At 38.0% G+C, this 14,607-nt stretch overlaps 1 protein-coding gene across 1 annotated transcript in view; it reads left to right on the forward strand.

The window, feature by feature from the left end:
• Nucleotides 1-116: 116 nt before the first annotated feature.
• Nucleotides 117-14,607, forward strand: part of LOC104536800 (angiogenic factor with G patch and FHA domains 1-like) — a gene marked incomplete at both ends in the record, with an annotated part of 18,680 nt that continues 4,189 nt past the window's right edge. Inside the window, 4 exons of the mRNA XM_010179518.1 lie at nucleotides 117-213; nucleotides 644-849; nucleotides 1,685-1,831; nucleotides 3,678-3,866. Coding sequence (XP_010177820.1) covers nucleotides 117-213; nucleotides 644-849; nucleotides 1,685-1,831; nucleotides 3,678-3,866 — 639 coding nt within the window. The remainder of the gene's footprint in view (nucleotides 214-643; nucleotides 850-1,684; nucleotides 1,832-3,677; nucleotides 3,867-14,607) is intronic.

The raw sequence follows: 14,607 nt of genomic DNA on the forward strand, positions 1-14,607 counted from the left end.
CTGTGATGCAATTATGTGTTTTTTGAATTATAGAAACTAAAATAGGTTGATATTCTTATCTGACATAGACCCTAAAATGCAGCATTGCATTCTGTAACATGCTGTTTTTCTTTCAGGTTGAAGAGCTCACTAAGGAAATCCGTAGTAGGAAGGAGAAAAATACATCTAGTATAGAAGTACAAACAGAGGACTATGTTGCGTGGTCACAAGCAGGTAGAAAGGATGATGATTGCTTAAACAGACATTATTTTGACATTTTTTAATATGAAATACACTTTTAGTTTTATCCTTAGCTGCATTAAACCCAGTAACATTATCTTTTGGACCATTTCCTATTCAAAAGATTCCTTTTAGAACAGTGTAAATGTAACATGGACTGTAGTAGAATTCATGCCATAGTAATCTGTTACATATTAATCTCATACATTACACACATACATGTTTTGCCAATTTTTCAGTTACATTAAAACAAGATATAATTTGGTCAGTAAGAGCAGAATAAATTCAAACCAAAGGCACTGCCTAATAATTGATTTTCAGTAGGCTACTTAATTTCCAGTTTAAGATTTAGGGTCCTTAAACTGAGTTGTGTAAAATACCACTTTGCTAATTTATGCAACCATAACTTTTTCCCTCCCCGCAGATTATTACTACTATGAAAATTATTACAATCACTCCGATTCTCAGGATTGTGCATCTGAACTGCCGGTGTGGCACAATCATGGAACTGAAGGCACTGAGCACAATTCCACAGAGGAATCACAGACAGATGCAAGTATTCCTTTAAGGATGGATAGCGCTAAAGTTGCTAAAGATGGAGAAGAGAAAAATCTCATCCAGAATTCAAAGGTTATAGAACTGTTTAGGGTTTTACCAAATTTGCAGTCAGCACTCTATTAATATTTCATTTCATTTAAAAGATGTGCTTTTGGTCTTGGTGTCATTGTATGAAATAATTTTTTGTGATGGTCTGGTGCTGATGGTAACAGAAAAACGTTCTTGTGCTTTAAAACCAGTTCTTTTTGTAGTATGTTCCAGATGTAACATACTCCTAGATTTGTTTGGGGTTTTTTAATGTTTTGTTTTGTTTTGTTTGTATTTTTTGAAAGAAGCACATTCTAAAATACATGTCCTGCATAGCCTGACAGCATGGCATTTTTGTCATCAGAATATGTTCAGTATGGCCACACTGACTTTCCTAAAGTGTACCTTTTTTTTTTTCTCCCTTCCGTTGATATAAGGAGGCAGCATATACGGAGAAGAAAGTTATTGGAGGCATACTTTTGTTATGTTTAGGGTTTTTTTTTCCCCAGCCATTCAGCCTTTTGTTAGATGCTTCATCTCACTTGCTTAATTGATTTTGTGGCTTATCATCTAGCAACTGAAATGAAATGGAGAGCAGAAATCTATTTTAGGAATGTACTGAAAGATACTCAGTGTGTGTATTTTTGATGTGAACCACTTTTGAATAAAGGTTGGGAAAAACCAAATGCACAGGATGAAGTCTTGATCCCATTGAAACCAATAAGACTTTATCAGTCAACCGTGTTTAATAGTTCTTGAATCAATTCAAGGTCCATAAAGCACTAATTTGAGTTATTTAAAGTAGGGCACTGTGAAATGCTGAAGAACTAAGGAGCTTCTTTTTTAGAAGAAAATTGAATTTCTTACTTTCTGGTGTCAGGAAGCAGAAGATACTTCAGTACCAGAGAGTTCTTTGGCGGAGAGCTTGAGAGCTGCTGCAGAAGCTGCTGTTTCACAAACCGGATTTATTTACGATGAAAATACAGGATTGTATTATGACCACAGCACTGGATTCTACTATAATTCAGTAAGGATCATTTTCAAAACCCTTGGAGTTTTTTTCCTCAGGCAAAATTTTAGTAGCAAAAGTTAGTGTGAGCAAAGAACTAAGATCCAAGCTGTCTTTAGGATTTGAAAACATGTTACTGAGGACAAGCAGCAGAAGACAAATAGTAATGGAAGTTTGTTAATTAGTCATTGAATTATTTCAGGCAAATTAAAGATAGCAGGATAAGATCTAAATTTATGTTTTTATTCCGTTCTTTTTGCTGTCTTCTAGGTCTTTAACTTACTTGGCATTGTAAAAAAATTATAGTATAAAGATGCCATGTAACTCTCAAAATTAAAGGCTTGAGCTAAAACATGACTGGTTTAGAAAAAGACAGATTGCTTAACTAAGTGGCTTCTCCACAGTGAAAAGTGTGTTGATATAAAATACATGAAATACTTGTACTTTTACTTAACTATTGTTACCAACTAGTTTGATGTTATGGGAAAGAAAATACTTTAGAAAAGGATGTCTGACAGTGCATCAAAATTCCATAATTAGTAAATTCTGCTATGTGTTTTCACAAGAAAGCTTTTGGTGAGGTTTTCTTTTTGTCCTCTGAGGGGTGTGTGTATGTACATGTGTAAATAGATAGATATCCCTACATGTACAATGTCACAAATCCTAGTGGAACTGCTGTGCTGAAAACGGAAGTTTTGTTAGCAGCATTACATTCAACTCAGTTTCAAAAAAAATGCATGTGGTACACAAAATTCAGAGACATGTCTGGACTCAATTTTTAAAGTGTTAAATTATACTATTGCTTTTGACATAGTTTGTAGGTATAGTTGGCTACCTGTTTGGGGCTATATATTAGCTATATAGTTATATATAGTTATATTAGTACAGTAACAGAAGAGTACATCTTGTTCCATAACTGTTCTGAATTATGGTAAAAGTTCTTCTGTTTGATTTATTGGCAAGGTTTTGATAGTGGGGCTAGGAACTGAGTCCACCAAAGAAACTGGTGGTGCTTCTGTGAAAGCATGTTTAAGAAAGAGAGCAGAATGCTGCACAGTGGAGCAGGGGGAAGTGTGAAAAACAAACCTGGAAACACCAAGGTCAAAGAAGAAGGATCAGAAGGAGGTTCTCCCAAGTGTCAGAGCAGGCAATTCCCTATAGTCCATGGAAAAGGACCATACTGGAGCAGATACTCACACTGCAGTTTATGGAGGACCCTACACCGGAGCAGGTCCTTAAGGTGGCCTGTGGAGAGCCCATGCCAGAACAGGGTTACTTGGCAGGAGCTGTGGCTTGTGGAGGACCCACACTGAAGCAGTTCTTGAAGCACTGCAACCCATGGGAAAGACCCATGCTGGCCAGGGTAAAAAGCGTGAGGGGGTTGGAGCAGGAGAGAGGAACTGTTATGAACTAACTGCAAACCCTCACTCCTTATCTCTCTCCACTGCTTGGGCAGAGGGAAAAGAAATACAGGAGTTGGGAATGAAGGAGTGAAGTAGAACTTGGGGAAAAAAGGGTAGAGAGAGGTGTTTTGTCTTTGTTCCTTATCTTCCAGTGCTCTTTTAACTGGCAGTAAATGAAATTTATTTTCACCAAGTCAAACCTGTCTTGCCCATGATGGTGATATCCCTGTCTTTATGTTGACCTATAAGCTTTTCACCTTATTTTCTTCCCAGTCCTGTTGAGAAGGGGGATCGAGAGAGCAGCTGGATGGGCATCTCTTAGTCAGCCAGGATCAAGCCCACCACAGTTCTTTAGTACATTTCAGTTGTTTTTTTTGAACTCTGTATATGGTTCTTTAGGTTTTTCTTTGACCAGTGTATTTCTTGAAGTGATGACAACATTGTTCTTTGTTTTTGTAAAGGAAAATCAACTGTATTATGATCCAGCAACAGGAATTTATTACTACTGTGATGTGGAAAGCGGCCGATACCAGTTTCATTCACGAGTGGATCTGCAGTCCTATCAGGCCTCTGGTGCTCAGCACACTAAGGATAAAAAAGGAAAAAAGAAGAGAAAAGAACCTGAGTGGACTTCTACAAATGAGCATAAGGTAACATTAAAAGTGACAGATAGAAAACACAAAACATGTTTTTACTTCATGATGCAATTTATGCATTGTGGGGTTTGGTTTTATGTAGAGGATGTATGCTTATTTTTTGAAGGATTCAAACATCTTTAAAATACATACAGCAGGTTGCTAACATGTAGTTTTGGTGTTCAACTAATTTTCCCATTGAGTGATTAAGGATGAAACTTTAAACTTGGATGCCCTCACTTTTTCAAATTATTTTATTACAATACAACTGTATAGATCTCGAAAATTGAGTGTTAGTGAAGCTTTCTGATTAGCAAGCACACTAGAATGAATCCAGGATACTGTGTGAACAGGGTTTACATCAAATTCAGTGTTACCTCAGTGTCTTGGGTTTGGGGTTTTGGCTTGTGTTTTTTTGTTGTTGTTGGTTTGGTGTTTTGTAGGATTTTTTGTTGTGTGTTTTTTAAATTCACATGATGAGTCAAAAAGTGACTGAGTTTTGGAAACACACAGACCATCCCTTTTCTGTACTCCAAAGCTCATTCCATTGGCATATTACTATATCTCTGCCATCATTTAGGATTAATGGAATATCTAATGTAATTCTTTGAATATTGTGCTCTCCTTTTGTTATTTTTTGTGGTCAATACATTTTTGTTGTCCATAGTATATGGATAAGATGTTCATCTTAATAAATGCCCATTGTAGTTAACTTATATTTTAAGTTATAAGAAACATAACTTCCTTTCTAATTTTTTTTCCTGAGGACTAAGAAATACCATACCATACCATAGCATGTAGCACATAGTGACTTCCTTGAAAAATGTTACTCACTCCTAAACACCAGAAGTTCTCTTGTAACACAGCTAGTAAGCCTCAGGAAGCATTTACTTAATGAACACATTTGTTGTTGAATCAAATTTGTAAGTCCGATTCTGCAAATTTGTTTTATTACTTAAGGTTTGATTTCTTTTGTTTGCAGTGTTTCTTAGTTTGCATTCTTTAAAGCTATTGCTTTAACTGTTGCATAGTTGCATTATGTAGGCCTGTCAAGCTGGTTGGTAGAAATCTGAAATAATTATGTTAGTGCGCAGGTGGTATTCCTACATAATAGTTACATAGCTTCAGTACAGAGTTCAAACATTTTGTGTCAGGAGTGAGGTGTTCTGAAAGATTTGAAAATGGAAACTATTTACATAAAGAACTAGGGAAGGTAGGTTAAATGGATAGTGGTAGTTGATCAATTACAGATTTTATAAATAGATTGTGGCTAATGTGGGAATTCCTACTCTTTGAGAACTTCGTGTGAACCATTCCATTCTGAAAGCTTGAGGTGGATACTTAACAACAAGAGCAAGTGTAACAATGCTTTAGACTTAAGAGAGGAGCTAATGCAGTTGAAGCTAATGCAGTTTTACCAGCATCTTAAGTTCTGGGCATGCTGTGTGCAACTGTTGAATTAGCATTTTGCCACTCTCAAAAGGCATTGCTAATAAAGAACTGTATTCATCATGTGTCTGGAAAGCATAATGGAAAGCTTGTGTGAATGAGCCCTTATTATATAGTGCAATTAATAATTCTCTTAAATGTAGTTCTATGATGAACTGTTACATAGTGACCTAAATAAACAAGTGTTTTTGAGGGTTCTGTGGAATATTTATCTCTGACCTAAGAAATAATGTTGCCTAATTTTTGAGATCCCATCACAATCTGCTTTTGTCTTCTGATTATACTAGAAATAGCTACTTGTCTATAGCTCATTTTTTATCTAGAAATTATTTTATGTAGATAGTCTTGTTAACAGATCTTCTGTGTGAAGCTTGCACAGTCACAAGGTAGGAGGTAAACATCCACTTTTTCTGATGTGTTTTATTGATAGTGAACTGAGTACATTGCTTTATTTGTGAATTAATTTATCTGACCAACAAGATAAAAGGAAAAATATTTAAAACATCTGTGGTACACAGATCTTTGTCTGTGAATAGTAAGTGAAGGTTAGTGTCAAAATAAGAATCAAGACCTTTTCTATTTTTTTTTAAAAGGTGGAATACAAAGTGAAACTTCAAACAACTACTCTCTACGTTAAACTTCAAAAAGAAAAGAATGCCTCTTTTTCAGTGCACTTTTATGTAAATGCACTGTTAGATTTAGAAAAAACACAGCACTTTGGTGGTTTTTTTTGTAGCTGAGTTAAAACAATTCTTCTTGTGTGGTTCTTAATCATATAAGAAATTAATTCATTAATATAAAAATAAAACTTGTTACATTAGAGTAAAAGATTAAGGTTTATTAGAGTAATAGATTATAGATTTTTCTGTTACAGAGCTGCACAGTCCAGTTTATAGATGCCTGGTGTTGGCAAAATTATTGTTGTCCAGTTTATTCTGGTATTGCTAAAAACATTAATTAGTTCATGCTAGTTACTGCATTATTTACACTCTTTAAAAAAAAAAGAAAAAGTTTTAAGTAAAACTTTGAAGTGTTGTATGTTGAAATGCTTTGATGCACGCTTGTGCACAGCCTTCTCCCTTTTCCTTTCATTTCCTCTTCTGCTCCTGGTAAAAAAAAAACAAACAAACAAAGTTAAAATAAAACCTGTACCTGAATACTGACTAAATTATTCAAGTTGCAATGGTTATTTTGCAGATTAGTACCGCATTGTTGCTTTTCCCAGTTGGTTATTAAATTTTTCTTCTAGCCAGAAAAATGCCTCCAAACATTACCTAATTTCTTGGTGAAAGTAGGTTTTACTTGACTTTCTTTTTCTACAGCCAGTACAAGTTGCAGAATGATTTGGTTTATTGTCTGGTCTGTGGACCACGAATGGTGGTAAATAAACCAAAGTCTAATTCTGAAAATATGTGATATGCCCACTGAACATTATTATTCCTGGATGAAGGTGAGGTGGTCTACAAGAATGTGCCTATGAAGCAGGGGAAGACAGTGAGCAGTAGTTATAGAACCTCAAGTACACAAAACACATGTTAAACTTTTCTCTTTTTTTCCAGTTAAAGGATTGAATGTAAACAAGTATTGACAGATATTTAGTGTTACTTAAAAGTTGCCAAGTACAAGAAATAAGAAAATTTAGCAGCTGCATGTGTAAGTTATCACAGCAAATATTTCTACACAGATGGTATTGTATATAGTTTTTACCAAAATTGTGTATGATTTTTTTAATTACTCATTCTATTTAAACCAAAGTTCTTCTCTTTTTAATCTAAACATAACTTTCTTATCCAATCTTAATTTTCTGTTTCTGGTCACAGGAGACTTTATTTTAGTTGCGGTTTAGTTTATAGCTGTTGTGAAGAATTTTATGTACTTGGTTATCTTAAATGTAGTATCTCTTTATGAGCAGTAAGCTGGAATGCTTAACACTGCAGAAATGACAAGTGTATTCTCCACAAATACTTCTTGTAAAAGCAATGTAAATCTCAGAATCTAAAGAACAAAATTAGTCTGTTAAAATATTATTTAACAGCTTAATTAAATAAAATAAATTTACTATAATAAAATAATTTTAAATTATCATTTAAAAACTGAATTACCAAACAAGAAAATACTAGTGAGCATCTGCTGGAATGAAAGTACTTCTAATTGCAAAAAAAACAGTGGAGGGGAACTTGGATCTTTGGAGGAATTGTCCTGATTTCTTTAAAGAGATTATTTTAATACAGAAGTCACCAAACTTTCTTTTGACTTGTGAAACTAAGCATGCTACCCACATACTTGCTTTTAATACACAATCAGGAATTTAATTTGCCAGGATGAAGTATTAGATTCTCTGCAGCTCACATAAACGAGTCAAGGGATGCTTTGAAACTTTCAGGCATATAGTTCAGTGGTGATACCTTTTTGTAGCTGTAGGCCAAAAAAACAAGTGAGGCAAGAAATACTGTATTCTCTCCTGTACAAGCAAAACCTTTAAGTAAATTTGGAAAAGTTTTAAAAAAAAACCCAAATCACGAGGTGGCATAAATGCTAATGTGATTCCTGGCCCAATATCTAGATCCCATGCTTCCATACAGGTTAGAGAATAGACTGTGTGCAGTAGTGATCATGTAGTTCTACTTGCTGGATTTGGACCATTAGAAATACCTAGCAAAATTTATATGCAAGGTCTGACAAATGCTGGGTTTTTTTCTTAGAAATTATTTTTACAGTTCATTCTTAAACTACTGTCTAATAAATTTGATTTCAGTGTGGTACTCAATGAACTTCTACCATACTCTTTTCCATTATAGATGCATCCTAGCTACTCCTATAGAGAAGGCAAGGTTTTTTTAATAGTACTCTTGAAGCAGTGATTTTTCTTTTTATTTATCACGAGTAGTTTACTTTTTGCTGATATTCATCCTATCTTTAGGTACACCAGTTGACAGAAACCATGGCTAATCTGAAGATTTCTTCTTTTGGATTGGCAGCTTCTGGTGAAGGTAGAGTTGAGACACCAAACACATTAGTCGGTGGATGTTTACCTTTAACCTTGATATTTCTATTAAAGGAAAAATAGTATCTAGTAGTTGATATTTCGATATCTGTTTTCCTAAAGGAATTAATAGTTTTTTAAAATTTTGATCAAAATCAGTTTATTTACAAACTACCTATTAAACATATTTGAAACACTGTATAAGTAAAACATCTGAAGAAGACTTTGATGGCATTCTAGAATATTTGCAAAAAGACATGCTTAGCATCACTGTATTAGTGTAGTGTCCTGACTAAACATACTACGTGTTCTTTAGGTAAGGCAAATTTGTTTCCGGTATTTCAGAGCTGTTGACTGACATATAACATGGCTTCTTTATGATACAGGAACAGCTTTACTCTTTTTCTGGCTTTTAATTAGATTTTTTGCATTGGAAATTTGAGTATTGTGGAAGACAGTAACTGAAGTGGTTGTGAAAAGGTGTGTTAGCCAGTGAAAGCATAGTCATCTGAGTGAAACTGTTTTAAACTGTTTGAAAATGTTTCTTTAGAATACTGAATTTCAGATTAGTATTTCAAATTGAGAGAGTCAGTGCTAAAGATCTTGTCACGGTCAGGACAGACAAAGTGACAAGACAAGTGTTGGCGTAGCACAAAAAGCCTTTATTGTTTTTCTTCCTCATCTGTTTATACTCTCTTTCCCCAGATGTGTCTTCTTCTCATTGGTTCAAAGTTTTTATGTTTCTTTTTTATTGGATAATATTTTCACAGTTCATCACAACTCAGCACTTCTGCCAAAGGAACACTTATGCCTCAGTTTGCTATCAACACTTTCTTAAAACTCCAGTCTGCTGTCAGCACTTTCGACAAACTTGTTTACCTTGCAGCTTTTCTTGTTCCTCTTTACTCTCTCAAGGGTAGACTGGAATCTTCTCAAGGTCAAAGTCACTCTGTCCAAGGGCCTCAGTCCAGCTGAGGTCCCCCACAATTCCCCCTTTTTGTATTTGTGCTACAAAAATTGCCTGTGTCGCCTTTTGCAGCACGCTTTGCATTGGGAACAGTAAACGTGGCAACATCAATAACACAATTACAACAACTATCAATATAAAAAATCCAGTCTCAATCAATGATAAAACCCAACCATTAAAAAGACAATCCCCAGCCATTAAAAAGGTTATTTAACCAGTTCCACCCATCATCAATCTGAAGTTTTCTTCACTCCTTCCTTTAACATCCGAATACTCTTATGAATTGACTCTGAATGGTCCTACAAATTCATACAACACATTCCTTCAATATCTTCACATCCATGCCCTTGTGCTAACAACAAAAATTCTATAGCAGCTCTATTTGCAATGTAGCATATCTAACTGAATCTACGTCTAATAACAGTCCACTTAAAACCATTGAGGTCACATTGCTCTGTTTTTTACCACAGATAGCAACCACACTTATCACATAAATTCTAAAACTAATTACTGGTAATTTAACAAACAAACCAAAAATACCCGGCTGTTCTACAAACTATAACCTTCCTTCAGGTACCTTTATGACTCCATCCTCTTAAAGAAAGAATGCCTTTTACCTTCCCTGGGGTCTTGCTAGAGCTCTTTGGTCCGCGGATTGGAGGTTCTCCCCGAGAGTCACCAGTGCCAGCTGGAGGTCCTGCGATCCCACAGATCCATCCAGGTCCAAAAGCAGTGTCCCATCTGGGATGTTAGTAATTTAAGCTGCTCAAGGCTGCATGGCCCACCATTAAGTTTCGATGTTGGAGGAGGTGTAATTACACAAGGCTGTAGCATTTCTATACACAGGCAAAGTAGCATTTACATTCTGACCCTTTCGGGTCATGGTATAGGTGTAGTTAAACATCACACAAGCATCCATTGTGACTGATCCTAACAGCTCCAACTCTTGGTTCGGTTGTCGAACTATCCATTCTTCACTTGCGTGAACCATCCATAACAGGCCAAATACAGCAAGCAGGAACCCACTGGGAGACACCATCTGTGGTGGCACAAGCATCCTCTTCCCCAAGTTAATAAATCACATGGAGGTGACCACTGTCCACTCTGCAGGTCCTTCACCCTAACTTTTAACACCAGGGGAAACAGTGGTCATTTTATGTAGGGACTAAAAGTGGCGAACCATAGGTGGCTCCTGCAAATCCTCTGTTATATTAATAAAATTCAGCACATACATGGCTTTATTTAACTGCGCTTCAGGGTGTTCACCAGCCATTCCTCCTTTTTGTTTTTGAAGAAGGCATTTGAGTGTGCCAGGTGCACGTTCCACAATGCCCTGTATTGATCTGAGTAGGAACCCCAGCAACGGAAAATGCCCGTTGCCAGTGTCTAATAACATCTTTGGCACTTTCATGTGTGTGGGCAGTAGCAATGATAACCAATGAAAAAGTATCAATAGATACATGAACAAATTTTAACGTGCCAAATTCACCAATGTGGGTAACGTCTGTTTGCCATATGTGAAGGGCTCAAAGCCCTCTGGGATTAGTTTCATAATAATGAGAGACATGCTGGCCTTGACAGTCAGGGCAAGCTGCAACAATGGCACGTGCCTCAGCATGAGACAGACAAAACTGTTGCCTGAGAGCACGATAGCCCTGGTGAAAAAACTGATGAGACGCGATTGCCTGCTGCTTGATATTTGGTGTTGGTCCCATTGCTACACCTGACACAAGTTCATCTGCTCTTGCATTTCCTTCCACCAAAAATCCTGGAAGAGAAGTATGACTCTTAATATGCAAATCATAATATGGATGTTGCCATCTTTGAATTTCAACCCATAACAGTTTTAAAACACCAAAGAGTTTCTCCTGAGTAACATGACCCAAAACGGCCTTATCCAATTGTTGTACTAGTCCAGCTACATAAGCTGAATCAGTAACAACATTCACAGGACCAGTAAAATGTTGGAATGCCATTGCCGTGGCTCTTAGTTCAACAATTTGAGGAGAGCCTTCTTGATGTTCTACTTTATTTTGCCATTGGTGGCCATCATGCCAAACTATGGCAGCCTTTCCTGTCTTCCCAGAGCCATCAGTAAACACTGTAACACCATCCACAGGTGGCGAACCATAGGCGGTTCCCACAAATCCTCTGTTATATTAACAAAATTCAGCACATACAGGGATGAGAGGGCAGATGATAAGTGATTTGACCTTTAAAATTTATCATTGCGGCTTGAAGTGCTGAGCTATTGGCAAGACACCACTCAAAATATTGACTTTCTACCGGTATCACAATCTTCTTGGGATCCCTTGCCAATAGCTCCACACAATGAGTTCTGGTTTTAATGATAATCTGGGCCAAAAGTTCAAACAGACCCGGAGCTGGTTTTTTCGCTCTAAAAGGTAAAAAGGCGCATTCTAAAACATGCAAATTCCACTGTGCAATCGTCGCAAAAGGTATTTGAAAAGATATTTGAAAAGATATTTCATCTATCAACACAAACACTTGCACTGATGTTGTTAAATCAGTTCTCCATATGTGGTTCTTTGTAATTGCTTACACTACTTTTTCAATTACCTGTTTTGCTTCTGAGGTGAGGACTCGTGGTGCAGCAATATCTGAGTCCCCTTTTGGCTTGTGTTTGAGGGTGGCCGAGGAAAGAAAGTGGTTGTAGCTCAGAAGATGTCGACCCCAGATAGGGTCGCACCCATTTAATGACTCCTGCCAATTTCTGTACATCATTTAAGGTTTTAACTTCTATCTGCAACTGAATTGGTTGTGACACGACTGTTTGATCTAATATTTTCTTTCCTAAATATAACCATGGCTGCTGACGTTGCACGTTCTCTGAGGCGATAACCAACCCATATCGTTGCAATGATCGACGTGCTGCATTCTCCATGTCGGCCAACATTGTCTTTGAAGGAGCAACGAACAAAATATCATCCATGTAATGGTAACAATATCCCGTTGAGAATGCAGCACAGACTCGGCTCAAAGCCTTCACCACAAACCACTGACAAATGGTAGGCGAGTTCTTCATGCCTTGAGGAAGTACCTTCCAATGATACCTTTTGGCAGGGTTACTATTATTTACTGATGACACTGTAATCGCAAACTTTTCCAAGTCCTGTTCATTTTAGAGGAATAGTAAAAAAAAAAATCCTTTAAGTCCATTATTACAATTTCCCATTGCATTGGAATCATGGTTGGTGAGGGCAGCCCTGGTTGCAATGCTCCCATGGTTGCCGTCACCTCATTGATCTTCCTTAGGTCATGCAACAAGTGCCACTTCCCTGATTTCTTTTTTACCACAAACACAGGTGTGTTCCATGGGCTATAAGAGGGTTCAGTGTGTCCTGCGGACAATTGTTCTGCGACTAAAAGCTGCAGGGCTGTGAGTTTTTCTCGATTAAGTGGCCACTGATCCACCCACACTGGCTTTTCCATTAACCACTTCAGAGCCAGTGCTGGTCGTGTGATGCCCTGCAACACAGTGGCCGCCACTAAAATCCATTGTAATCCTTAACCCCGCATTGTGCAAGACTATTTCTCCCCCTTAAGTTCAAGGGTGCGGTGGTCACATATGGCCTGACGGTGGTTTTCTGCCCCTCTGGATTGCTAATAACAACAGGTTTAGCAGCCATAAAACTATTTGCCATCCCCCCAAGGCCTACCACTCCTGTTGTATTCAATACCAAGGGCCAGGTAGGAGGCCAGTCACGTTGTGCAATGATAGTGACATCAGCTCCTGTATCCAACAAACCCGTTAATTTTGTCTGTGAGGGGGTAGCATGGTCCATTGTAAGTGTGCAGATCATTTGTGGTCTCTTGTCAGTGACAGTCTGGGACCAAAAGACAAATGGTTTTCCAGTGGACCCAAATCTGATGTCACCGCGAATAGTCTGCTCTGTTCTAGGAACACAACTCACAAAAGACACAAGTTGAGCAATTCAAGTTCCTTTAGTGATAGTTACTGGTGGTGTTGCAGTAGATATCATAGCCCAAATTTGTCCCGTATAGTCCGCATCAATCACACCCACATGCACCGTCAATCCTTGTAAAGTGCTACTTGACCTTCCTATTAATAATGCACTAAGTCCTTTACCAATTGGTCCCCATGCATCCAAAGGCACTTTGTGTATTTGACAGTCATTTATTGTTACTGTGTCAGCAGTGGATGCATCCATGCTGGCTGATCCCCTGGTTTTCCCTGATAACCAGTCACAAAGGCTTGTGTTTGAGGGTGGCCGAGGAATGGATTGTTGTTTGCTGATGTGGCAGGCCCCTCCTCGCACTCTTCTTGCCGTTTACCTGGCTGGCCATTTAAGTGAAATTTAGACTGACACATACGATTTTTTCCCCTTCTAGCATTACATTCGCCATTGTTCCCTTAGCATCCATAATTTGTTCATATTCCTGAGTCTGTTTCTCTGAAGCGAGTGGCGCCGGGAGTAGAAAACTTTGTGCCATATTAGAAGCAGAGGCAGTGCCCTCTGCCTGATCTCACTGCACTTTAGAGTCTTTCAGCTTCTCATAAAGCAGACGCCACATTGTTAAAAGTGCTACAGTGTCTTTGACCCCCAGTGTAGCACAGTCTATAAATTTTCTCCTGTACACTCACGCTGAACGCAGTTTCAGTGGATGCTGGCACTTCATTATTTTTTCCCCATACTGGCATTCTTTGTAACATTAATTCCTCCATTTTCAGTCCCCAGTTTTTCAATATCGCTTTCCATACGTTCAGCACACTAGCCTCCTCTTTTGTGAGTGTTGCATCTATGTTCCCGGTGGCTCACCTTATCAGGTGTCAGAATTCAGGTCCGGACCAGGCAGCTCTCCCTGCTGCTCTCAGCTTCACCGGGCTCCGTCCCCGCTGCACATCGCCCTGCAGCCCTCTACAGTCTGTGGATTATCCCATCACATCACGTCGGAGTCACCAATTGTCGTGGTTGGGACGGACAAAGTGACAAGACAAGTGTTGGCGTAGCACAAAAAGCCTTTATTGTTTTTCTTCCTCATCTATTTATACTCTCTTTCCCCAGATGTGTCGTCTTCTCATTGGTTCAAAGTTTTTATTTTTCTTTTTTATTGGATAATATTTTCACAGTTCATCACAACTCAGCACTTCTGCCAAAGGAACACATATGCCTCAGTTTGCTATCAACACTTTCTTAAGACTCCAGTTTGCTGTCAGCACTTTTGACAAACTTTTTACCTTGCGGCTCTTCTTATTTCTGTTTACTCTCTCAAGGGTAGACTGGAATCTTCTCAAGGTCAAAGTCACTCTGTCCAAGGGCCTCAGTCCAGCTGGGGTCCCCCACAGATCTCATATTAAGCCCTTTAGATTCAGT

Source organism: Mesitornis unicolor, unplaced genomic scaffold, assembly GCF_000695765.1.
Source record: "Mesitornis unicolor isolate BGI_N332 unplaced genomic scaffold, ASM69576v1 scaffold12582, whole genome shotgun sequence".
Classification (NCBI taxonomy): Eukaryota; Metazoa; Chordata; class Aves; order Mesitornithiformes; family Mesitornithidae; genus Mesitornis; species Mesitornis unicolor.